Below are 25,969 nucleotides of genomic sequence, written 5' to 3' on the forward strand. Positions count from 1 at the left end.
CCTTGTCTTTCTCAAATTGCTCTTGACGACATTTACGATATCTATGCTCGAGGCTGGGATCATCATCGTAGAAGTAGAGTTCAAGGTGTTTATGTTCCGCCCCAACTTCCCTACCGAACGACCTTACGTTGTGGTACATCATGCCATGTGCACGGAACGTGTAGATACCACAATCCATGTTTGTAGTCATACTATCAAGGCAACAATACAGAGAAGTGAATGAGAAATGGCCGTTAAAAAATCGAATGTTATCACGGAAGTGCCTCGCATCAGCATCTGAACACTCCCACAGCCTCCTAAGTTGGGGTGGTGTCTCGAACGGGGCTAGATCAATCTGTCCATTACGACAACAAAATCCAGGTGGTTCATACTGAAACTTCTTCGCTTTGCAGTAACCGCAGTCAGCAACAGTGCTCAGCAAATGTGTTTCTTCAGGTATGTTACTATACACCTTGTCGTACAAGTCAGGTACGTCAGGGTTGACAGTAAAGGCATCTTGGGTTTCATCAATCTCGATATCCTCAATAGATTCACCATCTAAATTTGTTTTCGAGGAACAACGGGTAAGACGAATAACTTTAGAAACTTTCAAATCCTATATCCTATATATATATATACTATTACAAACATTATGTAAGTACCTTGCCCAGCGAATAGGTATCCATCTTCTTCGTCATCATCTTCAAAAAGTACATCCTCGTCATGATTCTCTACAAAGAGCACACCTTCATCGGCATCTATTGATTCACATGGTTTTAACCACTAAGAATAATTAGGGAACTAATTGTGGAAGGAGCTTGTAATTACCATTGGTGGTGACATTCGGGGTTATCTGTCGTTGCATCCCAACGTCTGCTCCTTCAGTCATTATGTCACTATGTGGAGCAGTGACTGGACATGGGCTTGTACTTTCTATTGACGGAAAGTTGTGTTAAATCAATTGGCCACTATAAGTTAAGTATCATATCAATTAAGGACAAATTAGTAATTACTGTTGTTTTCGATCTCTGAAGCAATCGCGTGATCAATTTCATTGTGCTCACCGCCTTCCATTCCGTGATCCCTAGTTGCAGTAGCAAAGTTTCTTCTAATGGCAGATTGAAATTTCTGGTTTTGACGAGATATCAGGCTCTGTCTTTCACCAGACGACACATGATGCTCATGCCGCTGTCTTCTAGGAGACTGTGTCATTTTGTCCATGTCAACATCCTTAGTCTGCAATGAAGCATAAACAAAAGGTGTTGCACTCAACTCAGAGATAACCATGTCCTTGGAGCTAGATAGAGACACAGTAGGAGGTTGAGAATCTGCTGAACTCCACACAAGCTCCGGCGTAAACTTCGGATTCTCAATTGCGATCGAGTCTTGAGCTAGCATTGCTTGTTGTCTTCTACTATAGTTTTCCCTTGCACTCTTTTGACATGGTGTAGTATTACGCAATGCCCTTTGTTCCCTTGTTAGAGTTGCAAATCGAATCTGTTCTCGAATTCTCTTACGTTCCCTTGCATCTAAAACTTCTGAACTTGGATTGGAATCATGTTGATGACCCGTCTGAGCTGATGCGCCTTAAAGTTGAAAGTAACAAAGCTCTTAGGTGTATATATTATAGGTTGAATGATGAGAGCTCAACTCACTATTGGGGCACATTTGTTATAATTTTCGTCTTTCAATAACATAACACAGCAACATAATAACCTAGAGTGTCAATGCTTTGATGATTATTATTCTCTTTGTGTGCAGGTATGCTGCAATCTACAAACTAACCCAAGAGCACATAAGAAAAGCATTACTTTAAAGATGAGTGACACACGAGCATAGTTAACATACCTTTTGAACGCTCATGGTGCACAACATTTTCATTTTTGCTTGACTGACGACGCCTCTTCAATTCATTTTTCTTTTCATCACTCATCGTGGCGTATCGTGCTCTTTCTCTTTCCCTCTTACGTTGTCTCGCATCATCACATCCACCTAACCAGTTATATCCTTTTCCATTATTAATCGTTGTTGGTAAATTAACATAACAAAGAAATGTAATTACCTAGAGTGATACCACACGGTATAGTACAATCAATGATGCTTCCGTCGCCTATAGCCACATCTGGACAATCATCTACACAAAGTAACCCGATAACACATAAGAAAAGCATTATTTTAAAGATGCGTGACGCACAAGCAGCCTTAATTTACCTTTTGAATACTCATGGTGAACAACGTTCTCTTTTTTGCGTGACTGACGACGGTTCTTCAATTCGTTTTTTTTTTCAACACTCATCGCCGCATATCGTGCTCTTTCTCTTTCTCTCTTACATTGTCTCGCATCAGTTCGACCTCCTGAACCATCATATATTACCCATCAATAATCTCCATTGTCAATACATGGTAAACAAACATATTCACCTTGAGTGTTATCACACGATTTAGTTAAATCAATTATGCTTCCGTCGCTGACAGGTACCTCTGGACATTCATCTACAAAATATGAACATCGTTATTTTCCTTTTTAAAACCTTGGTGAGAGATCAAATATTGCATTTTATTAGTAGATATACCTTCAAGGGTGTTGCTAGACAATTCTCTTAATGGAGGTCGAACATCGTTATTGTTGAACGGATCCATCTACGTCTTTTAGTCTACCAACAGACCTGTGTAGAAAAATATTAGTCATATTCATACTTAGATTATTGCAATTCGGAACAGGAAACACATCTACTATATCTCTCCCAAGCCCACCTGCTACCCGTGAACAATGTGTAGTAGTAGACCTTTGCATGCAGTTGTATTGTGTTTGAATAGTAGACCTCCCTATCATGCCTAAATTAAGAGAGGTTACATTTGTCTGCTTACCTTCTTTTAGGTACCGCGAACATGTTGTATGAATCAATAGAGACACCAAGTTGAAACTTTTAAGGAAGGGTATCTTAACACATATATATGTGCCCATGGTAATCAGACAACATGGATATGTTTTTCTTGATATTGTGTTCATAAATGTGCCCATGGTCTAGGTAAAGTAAAACATTCTAGGGACAGTCAGGGCTGTGAGAAAACAGAATAAAATATATGTAGCTCACGTAATATCAATTTGTTGAAGTTATATTCCTTGGTACATAACTCGTTTATACTACTATTGTAAAAACTCAAGTTTAACCTACCAGTTGAGTAGTTGTCATTGTCAATAGTTGTCTTTTGTATAACACCTCATTTTTATAACTTCTGAATTTTATCCCTTGTGGTTACGATTTCATAGTTAACTTTGCAGAATTAATGCTTTGAAGGTGACAAGCAGTACACACAATAGTTCCACACGTCCCAGCTAACGTGAGGCATGTCATACCGTATTTGTTGATGCATGGATCTTACTATACTTTGCCAATTTACATTCACTTATGTATTGATTGTTTGCTAAGTGTGTGCACTTTTATGTAGACTGTGGACAATGATCTTGCACTGCAAATATACATAAAGGCTAGGGCACCCCTAAAGTTGTTGCTCCATTTGCTGAAAGGAGGGAGTTTGACAAGATACTGATATACTCAAAGCAGGTTCGTTATTTGGTGTTATTAACTCTGTTTTCAGTTGTTGTAACTCATTTGAGCTTCAAATTTTATTTCTACAACTTGGTTCCAGATGGAAGAGCAGATGGCGTGCTTTCTCTGCATGAGTCATCCACAAAGGATGTACAGCCAGCTCAGGAACATCTTTCATTGGAAGAAGTCTCCACTGAGAGTTCAATAAGGCCATTCTTTGTGGAATTTGATAATAACATTTTCTCGTCTACTCATCGTCGTCGCTCGAGTACTCGAGCTGAAAGGGGAAGACCAAGCTCCCTTTTTGAAGAAAGTCCTCGACAAATGTTTAAGTGTAACATTTTGGAATGAAATAGGTTTATTTCTGTAGGTTTTGGTTGCATTGGAGAGGATTGAACAGCAAGCAGAGCTAACCTACGATGTTAGTTCTTTTTTACCCTTTGCTCCACAAGCCCGTTATCATCTTTCTTTTGCCTGAAACCTTGAATAAACTTTTTTTGCAGCAATTGCTAATGCTGGAGGCTAATCTAGTTTTTGGCGCCTTTGCCTCCTATGATCGGCATAGAGACATGCGGATGGATATTGATGATATGTCCTATGAGGTACTATCTGTTATCGTGTCTCGTCCTGCCTGAATGGTGGAGGGGTTTTATTAGAAGATGCTTTTCTTTCTGGAGGATTCTTCCTTATTCTGTGTTTGAAGCCCTTACTGTGATTCGAGCAGTAACTATGATCCTTTACGAAATACTCTTCGTTCATATTTATCCTCACGGAAGAGGTGCTTGTATCTTCTGAACAGGAATTATTGGCACTGGAGGAGAGAATAGGCTCTGTGAGCACAACTCTTTCGGAGGAGCAGTTCACAAAATTGTAGATCAGCAGCACACTCAATGACATAATACATCCACAGATAACCCCTTCCAAAAAAATTCACATCGTACTCGCTGAATCAACTTCTTACACAGCTCTTCTGCAATCTGCTGATGTTCAGTTTGATGATATTGTTGTTGCATGTGGCAGGTATACTTCTTATGGGTAATTTTGTGTGTACAGTTCTTGTTGTGTCATGCCTAGATTCTGAAAGTTGCAAGACATCGCTCTATAGTCGGACAATATTTAACTTCATGCAGTGGTGGAACCATTGCTGGCCTTGCTTTAGGATCCAGATTGAGCAGCTTCAAAACAAAAGTATGATCTACCCTTTTCTGTTATATTATCTGACACTGAACTTTCCGAGTAATATCCTCTTACTGGATAGGTTCATGCACTCTCTGTTTGTGATGACCCTGAATACTTCTATGACTATGTCCAAGGCCTGATTGATGGACTTAATTCTGGTTTGGATTCACGTGATATAGTTAGAAGTCAACAAATCAACCGTTGATGACATGAAATGCAGCATCTGTCAGGTAAGCGGTAACCGTACCTAGCCACCTAGGGGATCTGCTATTTCTGTTATTCTGCTGGTATAAAACAAAATGCATATGAGGATTTGACATTGAGCACTTCCTTTCCAATGTGGAACTGACCTGTTGTGTGGGACAGTCGGCGTTAAGTAGTCCAGGTTTTGCCTGTCATTCTCACAGAAGACAGGACTTTTTATGCTGCTATTACCCCACTTCCCAAATGTCTTATTAAAAAAGGCTGGGTTGTACTTGCGAGCCCTCCAGGTCAGTACCTTCGCATTGGTGCAGCTGATATCTCCGCTTCGTATTCCTGTTTAACTAACCTTACATTTTGTAATGCAACATTACTCAGAGTTGCCTGATATCAAGCGTGCCATTGTAAATACCCATGTCATTGAACCATAGGTTTGTCGACTTCAGTTATTTTCAGATATCTTTTTTTTATGTTTTGCCCATTAACAGACACTTGTTGAGTTCTTTGGCACATTGTCGAGAGTGGGCTTTGGAATGCATGAAAGACCTTCTACTGGTTAATCTGAAGGGAAATCTTCAGATTGTTGTGCAGGTATTCCTGTTCAGTTTCTTATGCCCCCTACCCCTCTGTACCAACCCATTGAAGTTTATTTTCTTCCTTCTTGGTTCTAAATTATTGTGAAAGCTTGGGGGACATATGCAGGCCGCGAAAGAACACTCTGAGCAGCTAGGGGTTGATGCTTGCATCAAATTATTTGAGCAATTCAAATCTTATGAGGGCCTTTACTTTTTCTTGGGATCCTATCTGAGCTCCAAGTGATTTCTCTTGCTGACAGTGGAATGCCTTTCTCAAATTTTGCATGTCTATCTCAAAATGCAACACACCTGACTTTTCTTTACATACAACAGCGAGGACCCAGATATCCATTTCAAGTATGGATTTGCTAGGAGTTTTTCCAACTGGCCTTGCAACGTCAACACCTGAGACAAATACATCTCAGTCCCAAGGGAGCAGTGACAGCAGTGGTAATAACAAGAGCAAGAGCCATTCAACAGAGCCAGTAAGTTGTCAATCTCACAGATAAAGCTGCTGCGGAATCGGTGGGAGCTGCAGCTACGCCATCATCGTGGTCGGCCAGGAGCCCCCACCACACAGATCAAGGTACACTCGTTGTGAAGGGATATGCTTGGATCAGAGTAGGGGTGAGTGAGGACTGTCCATTTATCACCTTCAATTGCTTTTATATTTTCTTTGGATTTTGACACTCCTTTCTTTTGCTTGCTTTTATGCAACCCTGTTGATGTGTACTACCACACTGATTTTTGTCTCTCTCAGCTAGGAGAACCAAGGTGATGAGAAGGCAGTCAACCTTTGTTTTTAACAATGCTTCTCATCCATGGAGCAAAAATAAAATACTTATTTGGATGGTAAAATTCCTTTTCTGTTTCTTGATCTTTCTGTGGAACAGATACTAACTATATCATCCTTTGTTATCTGATTAGTGTATCACCATGTAAAGACATAAAAATGCCTTATTTTTCTAGCTCATCCAGACATTTCGAATTCAACCTCAAGTTTACTGATGAAAGAACATCTAAGAGTGTCACCAACCATAAAGTCAAAAGATTCATGTATCTGAAGCCTCAAATAAGTAGTATACATCCATAATCACTTGGATTTAAAGTTTCTTTAATTGCATTGCAGCTTTGCTTTTTGCGTCAATTCAAGGGCTCCATAATAAGGTCAGACTATTTGGCACTGAGGTTGGGCTTTGTCACAGTGAGTACTCTAATTTTTTTTCTAATGTTTTAGCATCCTCGCCCCACCTCCTCCCCCTGCCAAGATGATTCTAATATGCCACTTTGTTCATGTGATTTTCTTGTTAGTATCACAAGCTACCACATTCATATGACTTCCATAAATACATGGTACAGAGCATGGAAGATGATTACAATGGGGCTATTGGTATCAGGTAAAGCAGGATTTACTCTACAGAGTATCCACTTTTCATGTGATCAAATTAAGCATCAAGAAAACTACCTTTGATAGAGTAGATTTCTTGATTCGAATAATGAAGCATTCAAGTATACTGGTCTAGAAATAGTTTCCCATGAGATCCAGTATGGTGGCTGTGTTGAGGAAACTGGACCTGCGGGGGTAAGACCGCCCCCGCGGCATTGCATTTAAGAAGAAGGCCTATGATGGATTGTTCCAATACATATGTTGGTAGCTACATAGTGACCCAAACTTTAGGGACTTCTTTGCTCCTTCCGATTGATAATGCCAGTTAAAGCTATCCAAATATTTAGCCTTCTTCGAACTTGGTTATAGCATATCAAGAGCTATTAAATCTGCTAGAAGACCTTAGAGGGTTTTAACATTGGGATGGATATTTGGGCCCTTACCTTGCTTTAAGTGGATATTCAGTTTTCTATTTTCACTTAATATGACAACTGAAGAGCGAAAGACTTTGCAGGGCACAGAGTCTTCAGCTCCTTCTGTTCCTCCTGATGGAGGAGTCAGCAAGGAACCTCAAAAAGGGGGAGATTGCCCAATGGGTGAATTTCTATCCGCTTATTGGAACCACTCGTTAGGTTTTACATTATGCGTATTCCTTCTTAATTCTTATACATGTTTGTTTATCTCTGGCTTCAGGAGGACAACTGGTCCAACACGCCGCTCATCCAAGGGCAACTGGACTGTAGAAGAGGTAAAGTTGGCACTCTGGTTTCCTAAATTCGTTAATAGCACGCATTTTCAGTACAACATTTGAATAATGAAGTAAATAACCTATCTTAGGTAGCTTTGTTGAATGCTATGCTAAACATCCTTCTCAATAAGATAGTCTTTTTTCTCTACATAGCAAAAGATAAATATCATACAGATATATAACTTTTCAGTTTTCACCATACTCTCTTCTACTGTAGTTGATATTATAGTTAAGAGTAGGCAGGGATTGCTGTTCTGATTCTCTTGCTGCATTTATTTTCATTTGCATCAAACATTACATACAGTAACATTGTTCAGTGACATGCCTACATCAGCACCAAAGATTTATTTGATATTTGGATGGCAATGTTCTTTCTATATGCTGGAGAACCAGAGGAGTGGGGAAACAGACCAGAAAGTCAAGGCTGAGGGAATGCCGAGGGAACAAAATGAGCATGTGTTATTTCCTAGATATTCCCTTGTGTGCACTTTTAGGTTCTCTATGCTTACAAAAAGGAAAGGAAAGTAGGATTTCAGACATGCTCTTATAGAGTGACTCGTGCTCAAATCTAGAAATTGATATCACCTCAGGTTTGGGTTTTGAGAGCTCACTTATCTGAATCTGTAGTATAGCAGTTTGATTAAAGTCTTAGTATAAAATGTCTTTCAAATTTCACGCACTAAATAAAGCAGCATCGGGAGGGCCATTTCTTGAATTGTTTGTCTCCACTTTATTCAGGTGAACCAAAATGTTTTCCCAGGTCTTCGAACTGAAATACAGTAGTACTTTAGAACCGCAACACTACAACAAAGTTGCCACTGCATGTAAATTAGACAAACAGAGTGTGCACACAACCACGGAAAGACACATATACAAGCAGACAGAACAAGAAACCAGACAAATAAGAACACTGACAAACAAACTAATGATGATGAACTTATTTATTAGATAATAGAGAGGTCACATAGTTCTATACAAAGCGGTTAACATTAAGATCGAATACACGACCAATAAAAACAGAACACAAATCATTATTAATAAGTTTCATCTGATACATGACTAACAAAGTATTCTACTATAACAAGCTAGAACACATGTCTCAATCCGATGTTACAGTCGCCAAATGTGCTCGTCTGTTCTCTAGAAATTTGTCGATGAAACGACTCCTTGGATTGTCAATCAACGAACGACGAATTGCTGCAATTTAGAACATGATTTGTAAGGACATGATTATTTTAAATTATTGTCATTCTAATTGTATCTATATCTATAATCTATAAATATATTATAAGAACCACTCACTCTTCAAGCGGTATTTAGTGTGATGATCCGGGTTGAAATGAATAGTGCTGTGGTCCGAGGTTTCCAAGCACCCTATTGTTATAAAATAATAGTATATAATTATTAATAAGAGTAAGAATTAAGTATATATTGAAAGATGTTAGGCACAGAAGAAATTACTGTGCTTATGGTTACAACGCAGCAAAGTTCCAATAATTATGTTCTTGTCAACTCTAGCTAACGACCATCGTAGAGCATTTCTTTGCAAGAGGTCAGTCCATACCCCCACGATGATTAGATCCCACCTATTAAAAACCTTAATCGTCTGAATAAGACCTAACAAATGCATAATGCTGTTAAAAAATAATGTATATATGAAAATTAGTGCCACCTAGAATCCATTAGTACAGCTTCTCTATACGGTCTTCCACCGATATGCTTTAATGGTTCCAAATGAAGAACTATGCCAATAACATCTGAACAATTCACATATGATTAGTTACCTTTGAATCATTTAGACTTCAGGCGTTAGTGATATATATATATATATATAAACTATATGGAAAGAAGGGTTATTACCTACGAATGTCTTATGCGGTTGTTGGTAAACCTCATGAAATGGCATAAGATACTTTGGAAATGGAGGAAATTGGATTGGCTTCGTGAATGGATCCACAATAGTATGTGTTATCAATCCCAACTCTAGCCCATGACCAATATTGCGAAATTGAAGTTCCTCCCGGTTTAGACAAAATGCCACTCTATACAATGTATATGTGCATCCTTGTGTGAGTAAGGCATCGAACCGTTGGACATTATTGCCGTTAGAAATTGCTTCGATTTTGGATCCCTAGATATTTGGGAATACATGTTGTATGAGTCAAAGAATTTAATTATAATAACATGAATATATTGGCTCTATTTCAATGCTTGTTGAAGTGACTCACAGTGATGTCCTGTAGGATGTAGTGTTGACTATTACGACGCCTAGGGAACTTAACAACTACTCTCGCAAAGACACTTTTGACTTGTGGTAAGTTATTGACATCTTGAATATCGTCAAATAGCACGAAACTACATAAAACACGAACTTTAGTTTAAGTTCTTCATACAAATAGATGTAAAAAGTAAATAACCTTATATAAACTTACGGAGGAAAGGGAGACAGGCCTGCCACCGTCCTATTTTGAGTACGTCTACCTAATGCCATTGTTCTTATAGGATCTATCATGACATTATTGCAAAGATACAAAAAACATTAAAACGACTATATGACATATAATCTCTTGTCTATTAAAATGCTAAAATAATATGTACAATATATCGCTGTATTAATAGGACTGAATTTAGAGATATCAGAATTTAGCAACAAACAAAGTCACTCTGTCAATTGGGGACAGGTACAAGTGTATTGTACAAAAAGTCCTCCCATGCAACATACAACACCAGAAATTATATAATGCACCCATAATGAATTATGTCAGTTTCTGCAACACACTGCAGGCTGCAGTTTTCAATCTCTTAGTATTTCGTTTGGATTAGGTTCAGCATTTCAGTATTCATACATTCATTCATGTTTCAGTATTACAGCTTCCAGTGATTATACTGATACAGGTGCTGATCTTATTGTCTCATAATTACAGGTCAATTGTTCAAGTTGCAATTGTTCAACAATTCACAGACATTTTCATCAATATTCATCAGAACTTTACAAGGACAGGTTATTTGAATTCACATCATATTGTTTATTTGGCCTATTTTTTCTGCCTGCAAAATGCCTAGATCAAATCCTCAGCTGACTAATAAATAAACAAGCCCTCTCATACTTCAGAACTTGTTGTCAAATAGAAGATGGACAGTGACGGAACAATAAGTTGAACATCTTTGTGTTGTAATGCTCCTGTGCATCATTGTTGGGCCTATCGCCGGATACTTAATATTTAAGATGTCATGTAACACGCAATGATTTGCACATTACAATGTTTGATAGTGACGTTTTAAGAGGAAGTTGTTGATGTATCGTTCAAAAAGAAGAGGGGAGAGAAAGAATTGTGGGCGGGTGCAAGTGCAACATACAAAAAGCATGCTACCAGCTAAGCCTCCCAACTATAATGTTTTTATCTAAGAATTAGCATCAACCTCTATATACCGGAAGCATGCTATAATTGGTTTATCTAAGAATTAGCATCAACCTCTATATACCGGAAGCATGCTATAAACTTTATATAGCCCAAAGAATACCCCAAATACACACAAGTCTAGTATTTTATTTAATGACCCTAATTATCAACCATTTACTGATTAGTGATAAAAATAATGAACAACCACTAAGATTATGTCAAATCTCTACTACTTATTACAATTTAGAGGACTCAATAGTTAGCAGCTAACAAATACAAAGTGTTATATATTGCAGAATATTAGTGCTAGAACAATATATGTTGCCTAAGTGTCATAACCATAAGATGGTGAGCATTATAGTTTCAGGTAAAGAAGGTGTTGAATTTTCAGTGGTTACCTAAAAATCCAGCAATGTCCAGCAAGCACCACTCAGCAACACAAATCAAGTTCAAACTTCTGTTCAAAGTAATAGAGCAAACATTAATAGTTAGCAACCATGCAACAGGTAGCAACGATTAGAAGGTAGGAAATACAAAAATATCAGCTATGATGTACTCAAGATACTTGCTAGCAGGAAAAACATAATGGACAGGACCCTCTGGTCATACTAACTACGAAGGATAACCTTGAGATACAGAAGCACTACGATAAAAAGCATTACATAAGATAAAACAAAGGTTCTTCTTATGTGTTCTTGCACTCTTGAAAATCAAAGCAGCTTATGCTAATCCAATTGATGGGATTGATGGGAGCATACATATGTATGAGTTTGGACTGCTGAAAATCAAAGCAGCTTATGCTAATCCAACTAATGGGATTGATGGGAGCACAATGCAATAAACAGCAAGGAGAACAACAGCCTAGCTATTAGTGGGATTGATGGGAAGCAAAATTCAGCATATCGTTAGGTCAGTGCAATGAACAAAAAGCAGAACAACAAAAACTGTGTCGTCTGTCCCTTGAGCTTTTAAACAGTCTGAACTAATGCGAACAGGAACCCAAACAATATATTTTGATTGATGTGATCAGCAAGTCAAATGCTATTTGGTACTCCGAATTGGTGTCAACAGCAAGCCAAACACTATATGGTACTCTGAATTGGTGTCAACAGCAAGCCAAACTACTCATCATCTTCGAGATCGTATAGGATATGTTTAAACTGAACAACAGGACAAAGATGTTAACTATGAGTCTATGACTGTAATCCTAAATCACATGACAGAAACATATTGCTACAAAACATATTGCTGCATAACATTCGACACATAGCTATCATGGGCTCTCCAGTACTACAACGCTATCTAATTAGTTATATGTGATTTCACTAAAGAATGAAGATGGCAGCAGCTACATAAACAAATGTGGTAGCTCATGAATGTGTTAAAAAAGAACTTGAGAAGCACATTAACATACATCTGCTGACACCTGCCTCGTATCTAACACATCAGCCTTGTTCCCAGCAAGAGCCACTATTGTATTCGAGTTTCCTGCATTAAAAAGAAAAGGAAAATTAAAACAAACAATTGTAGATCAGCAGCACACTCAATGATATAATACATCCACAGATAACCCCTTCCAATGACAAAATTCACATCGTTCTCAAGTGGGTTTCCTGCTATCTAATTAGTTGTCAACATAAACATAGAACTACAAAGAGTATTACCTCTATGTGATTTCAGTCGTCCTCGTTCTCCGGCACGCGCGCAGTCTTGTTGATACCCACTTGAGAACTACAAAAAAGGAAGGGTTGCAGAACGGTGATATCAAGATTATCACTGAGAACATAGATTAAATGCAATGAAAAGGAAGAAATGGACAATGCAATTATAAACTTCAACATTTGGAACTAAGTTAATCTAACAAATGGGAAATCTTTTCTCTGGGCACACCGTTTGCCCCCTAACAGACGCTGCTTTGCCGACCAATGGTGTACTGTCATTAGCCCTCGAATATGAATTCCCTAGCTCATGTAATTCCTTGAAACAGAACCACTCTTACCCCCCCCCCCGGCCCAATGCAATGCAAGACAGTAAACATACATTAATTCAGTTCATGCAAAGAAAAACAAATACATTGCACCCCACTTCTGCTCAGCATATAAGCTCAGCAAATAACCTCAGCTATCTTACTGTTGGCAAAACTCATTGTGAATTGATATACCACTTCACTTGGGCCCCAAGGGGTTTTCCTCACGTATACTAAAAATAGCAGTCTCTACTCATGTCCACAATGTTGTTTAATCTTAACGCAAAAGCATACTGGCAGATTATACTTGGAATCAAGCAAATGTGGCATCAGATGGCTCATTCATTATGCTAGAACTGACAATATCTGGTCGACTGAACCAGATGCCAAAACTTTGATGGAAAGGCTTGATCACAATGTATGACCATTGCCATTGCTCAATCAACATATGTGCACTTGTTCAACGAAATGTTTTTATACAAATAAACTGCAAACCACTACAATCCTCGTAGCGATAAAACTTGCATTGCCAAAAAATACTGACCGAGAATCCATCTCTTTATTTCAATAGTGTCTTAGAGAACTAACAAGTGAGTGAGTATATAGTTATATTACACAATGCAATAAAACCAAGGCTGAGAGCTTGCCAATTATTTGGATAGGAGGATTGGGACCCAAATTTTTAGGATTTCCTATTATCCTAAAAAATCATCAACCAAGTGCCCCTTATACTACAGCTAGAACAAACTACATAGTTCAGTTAAAACAAAAAAGGTAAGTTATTCAACAGAATAAAAATCCTAATAAGCAAAGAGGGGATAACAAACACAAACTAAGATTCTGACTACAAATCAAGACATAGCGAATTGGATTGCTGAGCTGTAAGCAATGAGAATTTAGCAGTTAGGTCAGGCGGCAGTGGGGTGGACATTGGGTACCTCGTCAATGGCAGAGGAGAGCTCGGAGAGGCGGTCAAAGCAGAGCAGCTATGATTTCACTAAAGAATGAAGATGGCAGCAGCTACATAAACAAATGTGGTAGCTCATGAATGTGTTAAAAAAGAACTTGAGAAGCACATTAACATACATCTGCTGACACCTGCCTCGTATCTAACACATCAGCCTTGTTCCCAGCAAGAGCCACTATTGTATTCGAGTTTCCTGCATTAAAAAGAAAAGGAAAATTAAAACAAACAATTGTAGATCAGCAGCACACTCAATGATATAATACATCCACAGATAACCCCTTCCAATGACAAAATTCACATCGTTCTCAAGTGGGTTTCCTGCTATCTAATTAGTTGTCAACATAAACATAGAACTACAAAGAGTATTACCTCTATGTGATTTCAGTCGTCCTCGTTCTCCGGCACGCGCGCAGTCTTGTTGATACCCACTTGAGAACTACAAAAAAGGAAGGGTTGCAGAACGGTGATATCAAGATTATCACTGAGAACATAGATTAAATGCAATGAAAAGGAAGAAATGGACAATGCAATTATAAACTTCAACATTTGGAACTAAGTTAATCTAACAAATGGGAAATCTTTTCTCTGGGCACACCGTTTGCCCCCTAACAGACGCTGCTTTGCCGACCAATGGTGTACTGTCATTAGCCCTCGAATATGAATTCCCTAGCTCATGTAATTCCTTGAAACAGAACCACTCTTACCCCCCCCCCCCCCCCCCCGGCCCAATGCAATGCAAGACAGTAAACATACATTAATTCAGTTCATGCAAAGAAAAACAAATACATTGCACCCCACTTCTGCTCAGCATATAAGCTCAGCAAATAACCTCAGCTATCTTACTGTTGGCAAAACTCATTGTGAATTGATATACCACTTCACTTGGGCCCCAAGGGGTTTTCCTCACGTATACTAAAAATAGCAGTCTCTACTCATGTCCACAATGTTGTTTAATCTTAACGCAAAAGCATACTGGCAGATTATACTTGGAATCAAGCAAATGTGGCATCAGATGGCTCATTCATTATGCTAGAACTGACAATATCTGGTCGACTGAACCAGATGCCAAAACTTTGATGGAAAGGCTTGATCACAATGTATGACCATTGCCATTGCTCAATCAACATATGTGCACTTGTTCAACGAAATGTTTTTATACAAATAAACTGCAAACCACTACAATCCTCGTAGCGATAAAACTTGCATTGCCAAAAAATACTGACCGAGAATCCATCTCTTTATTTCAATAGTGTCTTAGAGAACTAACAAGTGAGTGAGTATATAGTTATATTACACAATGCAATAAAACCAAGGCTGAGAGCTTGCCAATTATTTGGATAGGAGGATTGGGACCCAAATTTTTAGGATTTCCTATTATCCTAAAAAATCATCAACCAAGTGCCCCTTATACTACAGCTAGAACAAACTACATAGTTCAGTTAAAACAAAAAAGGTAAGTTATTCAACAGAATAAAAATCCTAATAAGCAAAGAGGGGATAACAAACACAAACTAAGATTCTGACTACAAATCAAGACATAGCGAATTGGATTGCTGAGCTGTAAGCAATGAGAATTTAGCAGTTAGGTCAGGCGGCAGTGGGGTGGACATTGGGTACCTCGTCAATGGCAGAGGAGAGCTCGGAGAGGCGGTCAAAGCAGAGCAGCGCGCTGTACACGTTGGGCAGCACCGGCGTGGCGGCAGCGCTGTTCCGGGCGCCGATGGAGGGAGGGAGTAGGCGAGGTCCTCCGGCTCCCGATGCAGGACAGGAAGCGCGCTGTTGCCGTGGCGGACTGCGTGCGGATTTGGGATGAAAGAGACAGGAACGGACTCGGACGCGGCACCATATAGCGACATCATCCAGCGCCAAGGAAGTGGAGGTCGTGGGGAGGGAGGATGCGAGAGTGGGGCTGAGTGGCTGACCGAGCGGTTGCGCTGAGAGCGGTTGCGCTGAGGAAGAAGACCACTCTCCCGCGGTCAGGACGCGCCCGCGGTCAGGGCGACGGGCGACGGCGACCAGGACGCGCCCGGGGCCGAGGTGCCCGCCCCACTCGCAGCACCCCTCGCAGCAAATGGGCCGTCCGCGCGACACTCCGCAAATGGGCCGCGCGGTTCCATTGATGGGCCGAGGAACCGCTCTTCTGCTGTCTTGCAACAATTTAGCACCATACTGGCTACTAAAGGAGACATGGCGCGGCTTATAAGCGTGGGCGCGGACTTGATAGTAAGAATTCTGTTGGTGGCTGAATTGGTTAAGTTCAGCTCTTGCGCAGGTATGATAAAATTTTTGCTGGAAACCTGTGTGTACGGCTGTGGGGTACGTAGATGGCAGAACCGGTCAGAGGCAGAACGGTCAAAAGGCAGACTACTATTGCTTACTTAATAAGTAGTAGAGATAATAATGGGATGCACCTGTTTTGTCTGTTCAAATGGAAAATAACACAGCAGTAGTAACAAGCAGCAAACTTTGTGCATGGTGTCTGAAAACAGAAATCCTCGTGGGATGCGTCTTTGCATGGTATACATTTCCAAAGAGGAGGTACCGACAGTTCTGCAAAAGTTGTCAATAATAATAGCCCTACCAAGCTTCATGTCCAGAACATCAGATTCCCCAAAAGATATTGTATCGTTTGGTCCGACTGCGTTCTTCTGTCCTTGAAAATCATTATCACTTTGGCCGCAAGTTATTTGTTTTCTCTTTAAAAATTCAAAAAGTCGATTTCGCACCAAGTCTCAATCATGAAAAGAAATGTGAGAGCAAACACGAGAGATTCGAGCAGACCGAAAAGGTTTGTGTGTAGAGTTTGTATATTGCACTAGTAGAAAAGAGGTATAAGGTGGCGGTACGCAGAAATTTATACTGCCGGTTTTAGTTACAGCACGCCAGTGAAAATAAACAGGTGGACTCGCCTTAAATAACCACCAATGTAAATAAATTTACACTTACACTGGCGGTTCACATAACTGAACCGTCAGTGGAAAAGATATATTTACAGTGGCGATTGTATTAAATAAACCGTCAGTGGAAAAGATGTATTTACATTGCCGGTTGTATTAAGTGGATCGTCAGTGGAAATATAATATACACTGGCGGTTCACTTAACTAAACCGTCAATGTAAAACAGATATTTACATTGGCGGTTGTATTAAGTGAACCGCCAATAGAAATATATATACATTGGCGGTTTACTTAACGAAACCGTCAATACATTGTATGATTACTCAGTACCAGAGAGGGATCAGTGTACCCCAATACATTGCATGATTACTCAGTGATCGGTACCCCAATACATTGCATGATTTCTCAATACATGAGAGGTGATCAATACCTTGCATGATTACACAATCTATATACCCAACAATATATATGAGATACACTATATATTACTAACTACTTCATTACATCTAACTGCTTCATTACATGCACTTTTACTGATGTATCTTTTGACGTTGTGGTTTCTAGTCGAAACCTGACCCTCTACTTTTACTCTTTTGGGATGGAAAGGTCGCACCAGACAAGCACCAGTCATGTCTCGCATTTTGATTTGGACAGTTTGTTACTGTGCCTTCTCTTGGTGATAATAGGCGCCCTAACAACAGATGTGTTGGAATTCTGCATTGAAGTCTTTCCATGGAGGGTACCACCGTTGCTGCTTGGAATACGGTTTCCAGTCTAAGACCATCTCCAACTATTCCCTCCGCATTTCTCCTCTATCTATACTTTCTATTATATTTTACTACATCATATCAAAAAATCTCTAATCATTCACCATTATCAACTCCTACTATATACTATAATTCAGTTATTTGATATCTTTTTACCAGTTTTAAAAAGCATAGACTGTTTGTACTACTATAATACACATTGTTTTCAAACTACAGTACTTAAAAAAGATTAATATCACAAAACAAAAGAGTGATTAAAGTGTGGGGTGGGGGGAGATTGGAACCCACCACATATACGGTGGGAGTTGTCTCTCAATCCGTATGGGGTGGACTGTGGGGAAACCGTTGGAGAGGATTTTCACCCTAAAGGCTAGTTTGAAAGCCACAAAACCAAAGGAGATTGTAGGGCTAGAATTCATTTTATTATTCAAATTTGAATGAGAGGAAATTGTAGCACCTTCAATCCTCTCGGTTGTGTGGCTCCAAAACTAGCCCTAAATGTCACTCCTACATGTAGTGGATTAGGTATATATGGCACAGCTGGAGGTTACCTAATTTCCCATACAAACAGAAGGAGTTGTTTTAGTGTTTTTGCGAAATGCCTACATGTATCTTCCGTTTTATCCGCGCCTACGTACGTACTATATGGCAGAATAGAACACGGGCATGCCAGGACGGGACCTATCTTCTGTTGGATCTTTTATGGGCTTGGCCCATTTATTGAATAAACTCTATGGTGTGTAATGGCGGAGAATACCAATAGTACCACATTGGAAGTCCAAGGGTCTTTTGCCTTGACTTATATGGTGGGATTTATTCCACTTAACTTGAGAAGTCAAGAAATGGATAAGGGCGTGCCACACGTGCGCGCGCGCCGCCGCCGCCGGCCGGGCCGGGCGTGGCGTGGCGAGGCGAGGCGAGGCGAGGCAAGCAGAGCACCCCTGTCACTCGGAACACGCGAGAAACACTTTCAGAATCACAGTTCAGCCGCCGAGTGAGGGTATTTCCATCTCGTGGCTCTGCGCGCACAGAGAGGCGAGAGGGAAGGTGCCTCCGAAGCCCTTGCCGTTCGAGACCCTGCTCGGGGATTGACAATTAGGTTTTTGGGGAGCGTCTTCGCGACTGCCCAACGTGTGTCGTTGTCTTCATCGCTGGCTGATAAAATCATTGTATGGCCTAAAACAAGCACCTAAGCAATGGCATGAAAAGTTTGATAATACTCTTACAGCAGCTGGCTTTGTTGTAAATGAATCTGACACGTGTGTATACTATCGGTATGGTGGGGGTGAGTCTGTTATGCTGTGCCTTTATGTTGATGACATCTTGATCTTTGGATCAAATCTCAATGTGATTGAGAAAGTTAAAAATCTTCTATCGAGCAATTTCGAAATGAAAGATTTGGGAGAAGCTGATGTCATTCTAAACATCAAGCTTGTTAGAGAAGCTGATGGTGGGGTAACTTTGTTACAATCCCATTATGTGGAAAAGGTATTGAGTCGCTTTGGTTTTAGTGACTGTGATCCTGCTCCAACACCTTATGACCCTAGTGTGCTATTAAGAAAGAATCGGAGAATAGCAAGGGATCAATTGACATACTCCCAGATCATTGGCTCGCTCATGTACCTTGCAAGTGCAACAAGGCCAGACATCTCTTATGCTGTGAGTAAGCTAAGTCGGTTTGTGTCGAAACCAGGAGATGATCACTGGCGTGCTCTTGAGAGAGTGTTGCGGTATTTGAAAGGTACTATGACATACGATATTCATTATACCGGAAACCCAAAAGTGCTGGAAGGCTATTGTGATGCCAACTGGATTTCTGATGCTGATGAGCTTTATGCCACAAGCGGGTATGTGTTTCTGTTTGGAGGTGGCGCTGTTTCCTGGAAGTCTTGCAAGCAGACTATCTTAACGAAGTCTACAATGGAAGCAGAACTCGCAGCATTAGACACTGCTGGGGCTGAGGCCGAGTGGCTTCGTGATTTCCTATTGGACTTACCGGTAGTTGAAAAACCGATACCGGCTATTTCCATGAACTGTGACAATCAAACAGTGATAACAAAGGTTAACAGTTCTAAGAATAACATGAAGTCTACAAGGCATGTTAAGAGGAGATTGAAATCTGTCAGAAAGTTGAAAAACTCCGGAGTTATAACTGTGGATTATGTCCACACATCAAATAATCTGGCAGATCAATTCACTAAGGGTCTATCACGCAATGTGATAGAAAGTGCATCGAGGGAAATGGGTATGAGACCCATGTGAGATCTACTCTAGTGGTAACCTGCTCTATGTGATCGGAGATCCCGTGAAGTAGAGTGGAGAAACAAGCTAGGAGTAGATTGTGAGGAAAGATCCCTTCTTTAACTCATTTCTGATGCACATCTTTCCTATCTGTAAGGCAGGATGGTTGTTACCTTAATGTATTCCAAGAGTCTTATAATGGTGAGATGTTGTCCTACAGAACATCTTCTGAGGAATACACCTATATGAGTCAGACTGCTAGTCACAGTCTATGGGACTTGGGTAATTGAGAGCACCTAGAGGGGGGGTGAATAGGTGATCCTGTAAAAACTTAACTTATAGCCACAAAAACTTGTTAAGAGTTAGCACAATAATTGCCAAGTGGCTAAGGAGGAGATCTTGCACAATATGACAATCACAGAGAAGACACAAAGATTTATCCCGTGGTTCGGCCAAGTACAAAACTTGCCTACTTCCACGTTGTGGCGTCCCAACGGACGAGGGTTGCAATCAACCCCTCTCAAGCGGTCCAAAGACCCACTTGAATACCACGGTGTTTTTTGCCTTGCTTATCTTTATCCCACTTGCGAGGAATCTCCACAAGTTGGAGTCTCTCGCCCTTACACTTAAGATAAAGAAGCACGGAGTAAGGGAGGGAAGCAACACACACAAATCCACAGCGAAATGCGCACACACACGGCCAAGAATCGAGCTCAAAGACTATCTCACAGTTTCTCACAAGAACAGAACTCGAATCACTTAGAATCACAAACGGATGCGCAAAGACTCAGTGTGGATGATCAGGAATGCTCAAGAGTTGCTTGGTATACTCCTCCATGTGCCTAGGGGTCCCTTTTATAGCCCCAAGGCAGCTAGGAGCCGTTGAGAGCAAATCTGGAAGGCTGATCTTGCCTTCTGTCGTCGGGCGCACCGGACAGTCCGGTGCACACCGGACAGTGTCCGGTGCCCGATTCCTTTCCTTAACAGGCGCAGCCGACCGTTGCCGACCGTTGCAGATCTGGCGCACCGGACAGTCCGGTGCACACCGGACAGTCCGGTGCCTCCTTCCGACCGTTGGCTTGGCCACGTGTCGCGCGCAGAATTCGCGGCCGACCGTTGGCCCAGCCGACCGTTGGCTCACCGGACAGTCCGGTGCACACCGGACAGTCCGGTGAATTTTAGCCGTACGCCGTCGGCGAATTCCCGAGAGTGGCCACTTCGGCCGAGGCAGCCTGGCGCACCGGACACTGTCCGGTGCACCACCGGACAGTCCGGTGCCCCAGACCGAAACAGCCCCTTGGCTGTACACAGCCACCTCTTTCCTTTTCTTTTTCTTCCTGTTTCCAATACTTAGACAAGTATATTAGTACACAAAACCAATGTACTAAGACTTAGAAACATACCTTTGCTCTTGATTTGCACTTTATTCATCCATTGCATAAATTCACATTTAAGCACTTGAGTTGGCACTCAATCACCAAAATACTTAGAAATGGCCCAAGGGCACATTTCCCTTTCAATCTCCCCCTTTTTGGTGATTTATGCCAACACAACATAAAGCAACTAGAACAAGTGCAAAATCACTTCAAATAAAACTCAAATCTATTTTGATTCATTTTTGGCATATATGGATCATCCTTTGCCACCACTTGGTTTGTTTTTGCAAATCAAACTCAAATCTCTATCTCTAAGTCACACACACATGTTGAAGCATAAAGAGAGTCATTCCAAAAAGATTGATCAAAGATTTCAAAAACTCCCCCTATTTCCCATAGTTACTACTTCTCCCCACAAGAAGCCAACTTTTCACAAAAGAGACAATAAGAGAGTTTTGACAAAACAAAAGCTCTACTCTACTATTTTCAAATCTCTCAAGTGGTAGCTGATCCATTTATCGCTTTGGCCTTTATTTTCTCCCCCTTTGGCATCAAGCACCAAAACGGGATCAATCTTGGCCTTATAACCCCATTGCCTCACCAAAATCTTCAATTAAGAGCAAATGGCAATAAGAGTTCATGAGATGAACTTGGAGTTAGTTACCCTCTCATCGGAGTGCAGTGGAAGTCTTTCATGGTCCAAGTCCACCTTTTCCCTTTCAATCCTCCTTCGAGACTAAATCATCAAACTCAAGCACATGGTTAGTCTCAAAGGGTCAAGTTGTAACACATCTCCCCCTAAACATGTGCATTACTTTGCAACGGACTTGTGAGGTCCAGGGAGTGTTTGTACAACTTGAGCACCATAATACGCAACAAAATGCAAAAAGGAACATGATCAAAAGCATAAGTACATGTATGCTATAATTCAATCCAGGTTCCGCGAATCTATGACATTTAGCTCACTACGCAACCTGCAAAAGGTCTTCTCATCTAGAGGCTTAGTGAAGATATCGGCTAGCTGGTTCTCGGTGCTAACATGAAACACTTCGATATCTCCCTTTTGCTGGTGGTCTCTCAAAAAGTGATGCCGGATGTCTATGTGCTTTGTGCGGCTGTGCTCAACAGGATTCTCCGCCATGCGGATAGCACTCTCATTGTCACATAGGAGTGGGACTTTGCTCAGATTGTAGCCAAAGTCCCTGAGGGTTTGCCTCATCCAAAGTAGTTGCGCGCAACACTGTCCTGCGGCAACATACTCGGCCTCAGCGGTGGATAGGGCAACGGAAGTTTGTTTCTTAGAATTCCATGACACCAGGGACCTTCCTAAGAATTGGCACGTCCCCGATGTACTCTTCCTATCGACCTTACATCCAGCATAGTCGGAGTCTGAGTATCCAACTAAGTCAAAGGTAGACCCCTTTGGATACCAGAGCCCGAAGCAAGGCGTAGCAACTAAATATCTAAGAATCCGCTTCACCGCCACTAAGTGACACTCCTTAGGATCGGATTGAAATCTAGCACACATGCATACGCTAAGCATAATATCCGGTCTACTAGCACATAAGTAAAGCAAAGAACCTATCATTGACCGGTATGCTTTTTGATCAACGGACTTACCTCCTTTGTTGAGGTCTGTGTGTCCGTCGGTTCCCATCGGCGTCTTTGCGGGCTTGGCGTCCTTCATCCCAAACCGCTTTAGCAGATCTTGCGTGTACTTCGTTTGGGAGATGAAGGTGCCGTCCTTGAGTTGCTTCACTTGGAACCCAAGGAAGTAGTTCAACTCGCCCATCATCGACATCTCGAATTTTTGCGTCATCACCCTGCTAAACTCTTCACAAGACTTTTGGTTAGTAGAACCAAATATTATGTCATCGACATAAATTTGGCACACAAACAAATCACCATCACATGTCTTTGTAAAAAGAGTTGGATCGGCTTTCCCAACCTGGAAAGTATTAGCAATTAAAAAGTCTCTAAGGCATTCATACCATGCTCTTGGGGCTTGCTTAAGTCCATAGAGCGCCTTAGAGAGCTTACACACATGGTCGGGGTACCGTTCATCCTCGAAGCCAGGGGGTTGCTCTACGTACACCTCCTCCTTGATTGGCCCGTTGAGGAAAGCGCTCTTCACATCCATTTGGTACAACCTGAAAGAATGGTGAGCGGCATATGCTAGCAAGATACGAATGGACTCTAGCCTAGCCACAGGAGCGAAAGTCTCCTCAAAGTCCAAACCTGCGACTTGGGCATAACCTTTTGCCACAAGTCGAGCCTTGTTCCTCGTCACCACCCCGTGCTCGTCCTGTTTGTTGCGGAACACCCACTTGGTTCCCACAACATTTTGCTTCGGACGAGGCACCAGTGTCCAAACTTCATTGCGCTTGAAGTTGTTGAGCTCCTCCTGCATGGCCAATACCCAATCCGGATCTAGCAAGGCCTCCTCTACCCTGAAAGGCTCAATAGAAGAGACAAAAGAGTAATGCTCACAAAAATTAACTAATCTAGATCGAGTAGTTACTCCCTTGCTAATATCACCCAGAATTTGGTCGACGGGATGATCCCTTTGAATCATCGCTCGAACTTGGGTTGGAGGTGCCGGTTGCGCTTCTTCCTCCATTACTTGATCATCTTGTGCTCCCCCTTGATCAAGCGCCTCCACTTGAGGTACCTGTTCGTCATCTTCGGTTTGGGGATGCACCATAGTTGAGGAAGAAGGTTGATCTCGTTCATCTTGTTCTTGTGGCCGCACTTCTCCAATCGCCATGGTTCGTATAGCGGCCGCTGGAACATCTTCTTCATCTACATCATCACAATCAACACCTTGCTCTCTTGGAGAGCCATTAGTCTCATCAAATACAACGTCGCTAGAGACTTCAACCAAACCCGATGATTTGTTGAAGACTCTATACGCCTTTGTATTTGAGTCATAACCTAACAAAAACCCTTCTACAGCTTTGGGAGCAAACTTAGAATTTCTACCTTTCTTCACTAGAATGTAGCACTTGCTCCCAAATACACGAAAGTAAGATACATTGGGTTTGTTACCGGTTAGTAGCTCATACGAGGTCTTCTTGAGGAGGCGATGAAGGTAGACCCTGTTGATGGCGTGGCAAGCCGTGTTCACGGCTTCCGACCAGAAACACTCGGGTGTCTTGAATTCTCCAAGCATTGTCCTCGCCATATCGATTAGCGTCCTGTTCTTCCTCTCTACCACACCATTTTGCTGTGGTGTGTAGGGAGCGGAGATGTCACACCCGGTTTTGAAGGTAAACCGAATGCGAACCATATACGTGCCAGGATCAGAAATTCACGTACACAGCGATTACATAAATGACTCATCATAGCACAATGCTTCGAATAACAATAAAAAGTACGTAATAATATTACAGACTAGAGCCATTTACATAATATAAATCAAAGTACACAGAATCGAAACGTAGCCAACGTAAACAAACCCACCACAGGCAGCTGACTGGGGGAGGTCGCTAGCCTAAACCACGAACTCGCCGAAGTCCTGGCACTCCTGGGGATCCGCCTCGACGCCTTCTTCTTTACCTGAGCATAGATTGCACCAAAGGCAACCTGGTGTTTTGTGAAAGCAAGGGTGAGTACACATCAACGTACTCAGCAAATGTCCCGTTTGGCTGAGGTGGACTAGCTTTATGTGGAGTTAAGCTCAAGCAGTTGCTTTTAGTTGGTCAGGTATTTATTATTAGTGGAAGCCAAGTTTTAGTAATAGCCAACCCGTGAACAACTTCCTCCTCGAGGAACATCAGGAACATCATGATCATCATCGAACCAAAAACATTAATAGAACCATTGAGTCTCGAACCAGCTGTATCTCTAATCAAAGAGGATCCCAAGGCCGCTCATAACCGTGAGCACGGCTGATATACCAGTTTCACTACCCTCTGCAGAGGTCGCACACTTTACCCATGAGCCGTGATTCCCTCTCTAGCCCGGGCTTGCAAGACCCTTATTCACTCCCAAGGTGAATGGCCAGGGATTCACTACGAAGCCTTTACAAAGATTCCCTAGAGGTCATAGCTGCCCGTTAAGTTTCTCCAGTTTGATAAACACAGTACCTCTCCCCGCAGGAGGGCGACTAAAAAGCAAAACGAAAGAACCTCGGCACCCAGCCTCGGCAGAGCAAGCACTGTGCCTGGACCCCATTGACGGCACGACGGCGAAGCAACTACACTTCTAGTTCATCTAATTAATTAGCTAAGGGCACCCCATTCCACCCTCATGGTTGCACTGTTATCCCGGGTGGTCTCTCAACGAACAGGTCCTTATGGAGAGGTACTCAGAAAACAGCCTGAGCCCCCTAGAGTATCGCAAGATCAACAGGATAACATCATCGTATCATAATATTCACATCATGTTCATTGATTAAAGTAAAGCAATAGCATAATGCTAACCATGATAACCCAAAAGGTAAACAAGGATAAGGTAAATAGAAAGCTAGTCAATCCTTAGGTTTCAATTGAGTAATGCGGGACAATGAATTATAAGTGAATGGGACATAATAGGTCAGAGGACACTTGCCTTCACCAAACAGATGCTCAGGGTCTTCGATCTCGTAGGACTCGAAGAGCTTGATCTCAGGACCGATGGTTCACCAAATCTTGATCGTCGATTCCTCGAAGCTCGGGAATAGATTGCAATCTATTCGCGATGCGCAGCGAATACGAACAGACATAGACAAACAAACATATACTGGCATAAGA

General features: G+C 41.5%; 1 protein-coding gene and 2 long non-coding RNA genes across 3 annotated transcripts; 1 reads left to right on the top strand and 2 right to left on the bottom strand.

Moving 5' to 3' along the window:
* The first annotated feature begins 6,231 nt into the window (after nucleotides 1–6,231).
* On the top strand, nucleotides 6,232–6,876 carry LOC118473604 (uncharacterized). Its single transcript, XR_004853348.1, has 3 exons — nucleotides 6,232–6,337; nucleotides 6,615–6,689; nucleotides 6,797–6,876. It is a non-coding gene; the product is annotated as an uncharacterized lncRNA (long non-coding RNA).
* Nucleotides 6,877–8,631: 1,755 nt separating this feature from the next.
* Nucleotides 8,632–13,981, bottom strand: LOC118473605 (uncharacterized). The gene is made up of 10 exons (XR_004853349.1): nucleotides 13,926–13,981; nucleotides 12,686–12,752; nucleotides 12,436–12,509; nucleotides 11,420–11,478; nucleotides 10,053–10,125; nucleotides 9,849–9,975; nucleotides 9,481–9,751; nucleotides 9,293–9,377; nucleotides 8,923–9,206; nucleotides 8,632–8,817 (listed from the first exon to the last, which is right to left on the bottom strand). It is a non-coding gene; the product is annotated as an uncharacterized lncRNA (long non-coding RNA).
* An 83-nt stretch (nucleotides 13,982–14,064) lies between these two features.
* On the bottom strand, nucleotides 14,065–16,545 carry LOC118473526 (uncharacterized). Its single transcript, XM_035963268.1, has 4 exons — nucleotides 16,497–16,545; nucleotides 15,572–16,101; nucleotides 14,324–14,390; nucleotides 14,065–14,147 (listed from the first exon to the last, which is right to left on the bottom strand). Exons 1-4 carry the CDS (start codon nucleotides 16,543–16,545, stop codon nucleotides 14,065–14,067), a joined length of 729 nt encoding a protein of 242 aa, XP_035819161.1.
* Between the last annotated feature and the right edge of the window lie 9,424 nt (nucleotides 16,546–25,969).

This window comes from Zea mays, chromosome 10 (genome assembly GCF_902167145.1).
Source record: "Zea mays cultivar B73 chromosome 10, Zm-B73-REFERENCE-NAM-5.0, whole genome shotgun sequence".
Classification (NCBI taxonomy): domain Eukaryota; kingdom Viridiplantae; phylum Streptophyta; class Magnoliopsida; order Poales; family Poaceae; genus Zea; species Zea mays.

Excerpts from the sequence above, each read along its gene's own strand:
- LOC118473526 (XM_035963268.1), bottom strand. The coding sequence starts at position 16,545 with ATGAAGCTTGGTAGGGCTATTATTATTGACAACTTTTGCAGAACTGTC. Across the intron at positions 14,391-15,571 it reads TCTCCTCTGCCATTGACGAG|TTCTCAAGTGGGTATCAACA; the intron begins GTACCCAATGTC and ends CCTTTTTTGTAG. Across the intron at positions 14,148-14,323 it reads ACGACTGAAATCACATAGAG|GAAACTCGAATACAATAGTG; the intron begins GTAATACTCTTT and ends TTTTTAATGCAG.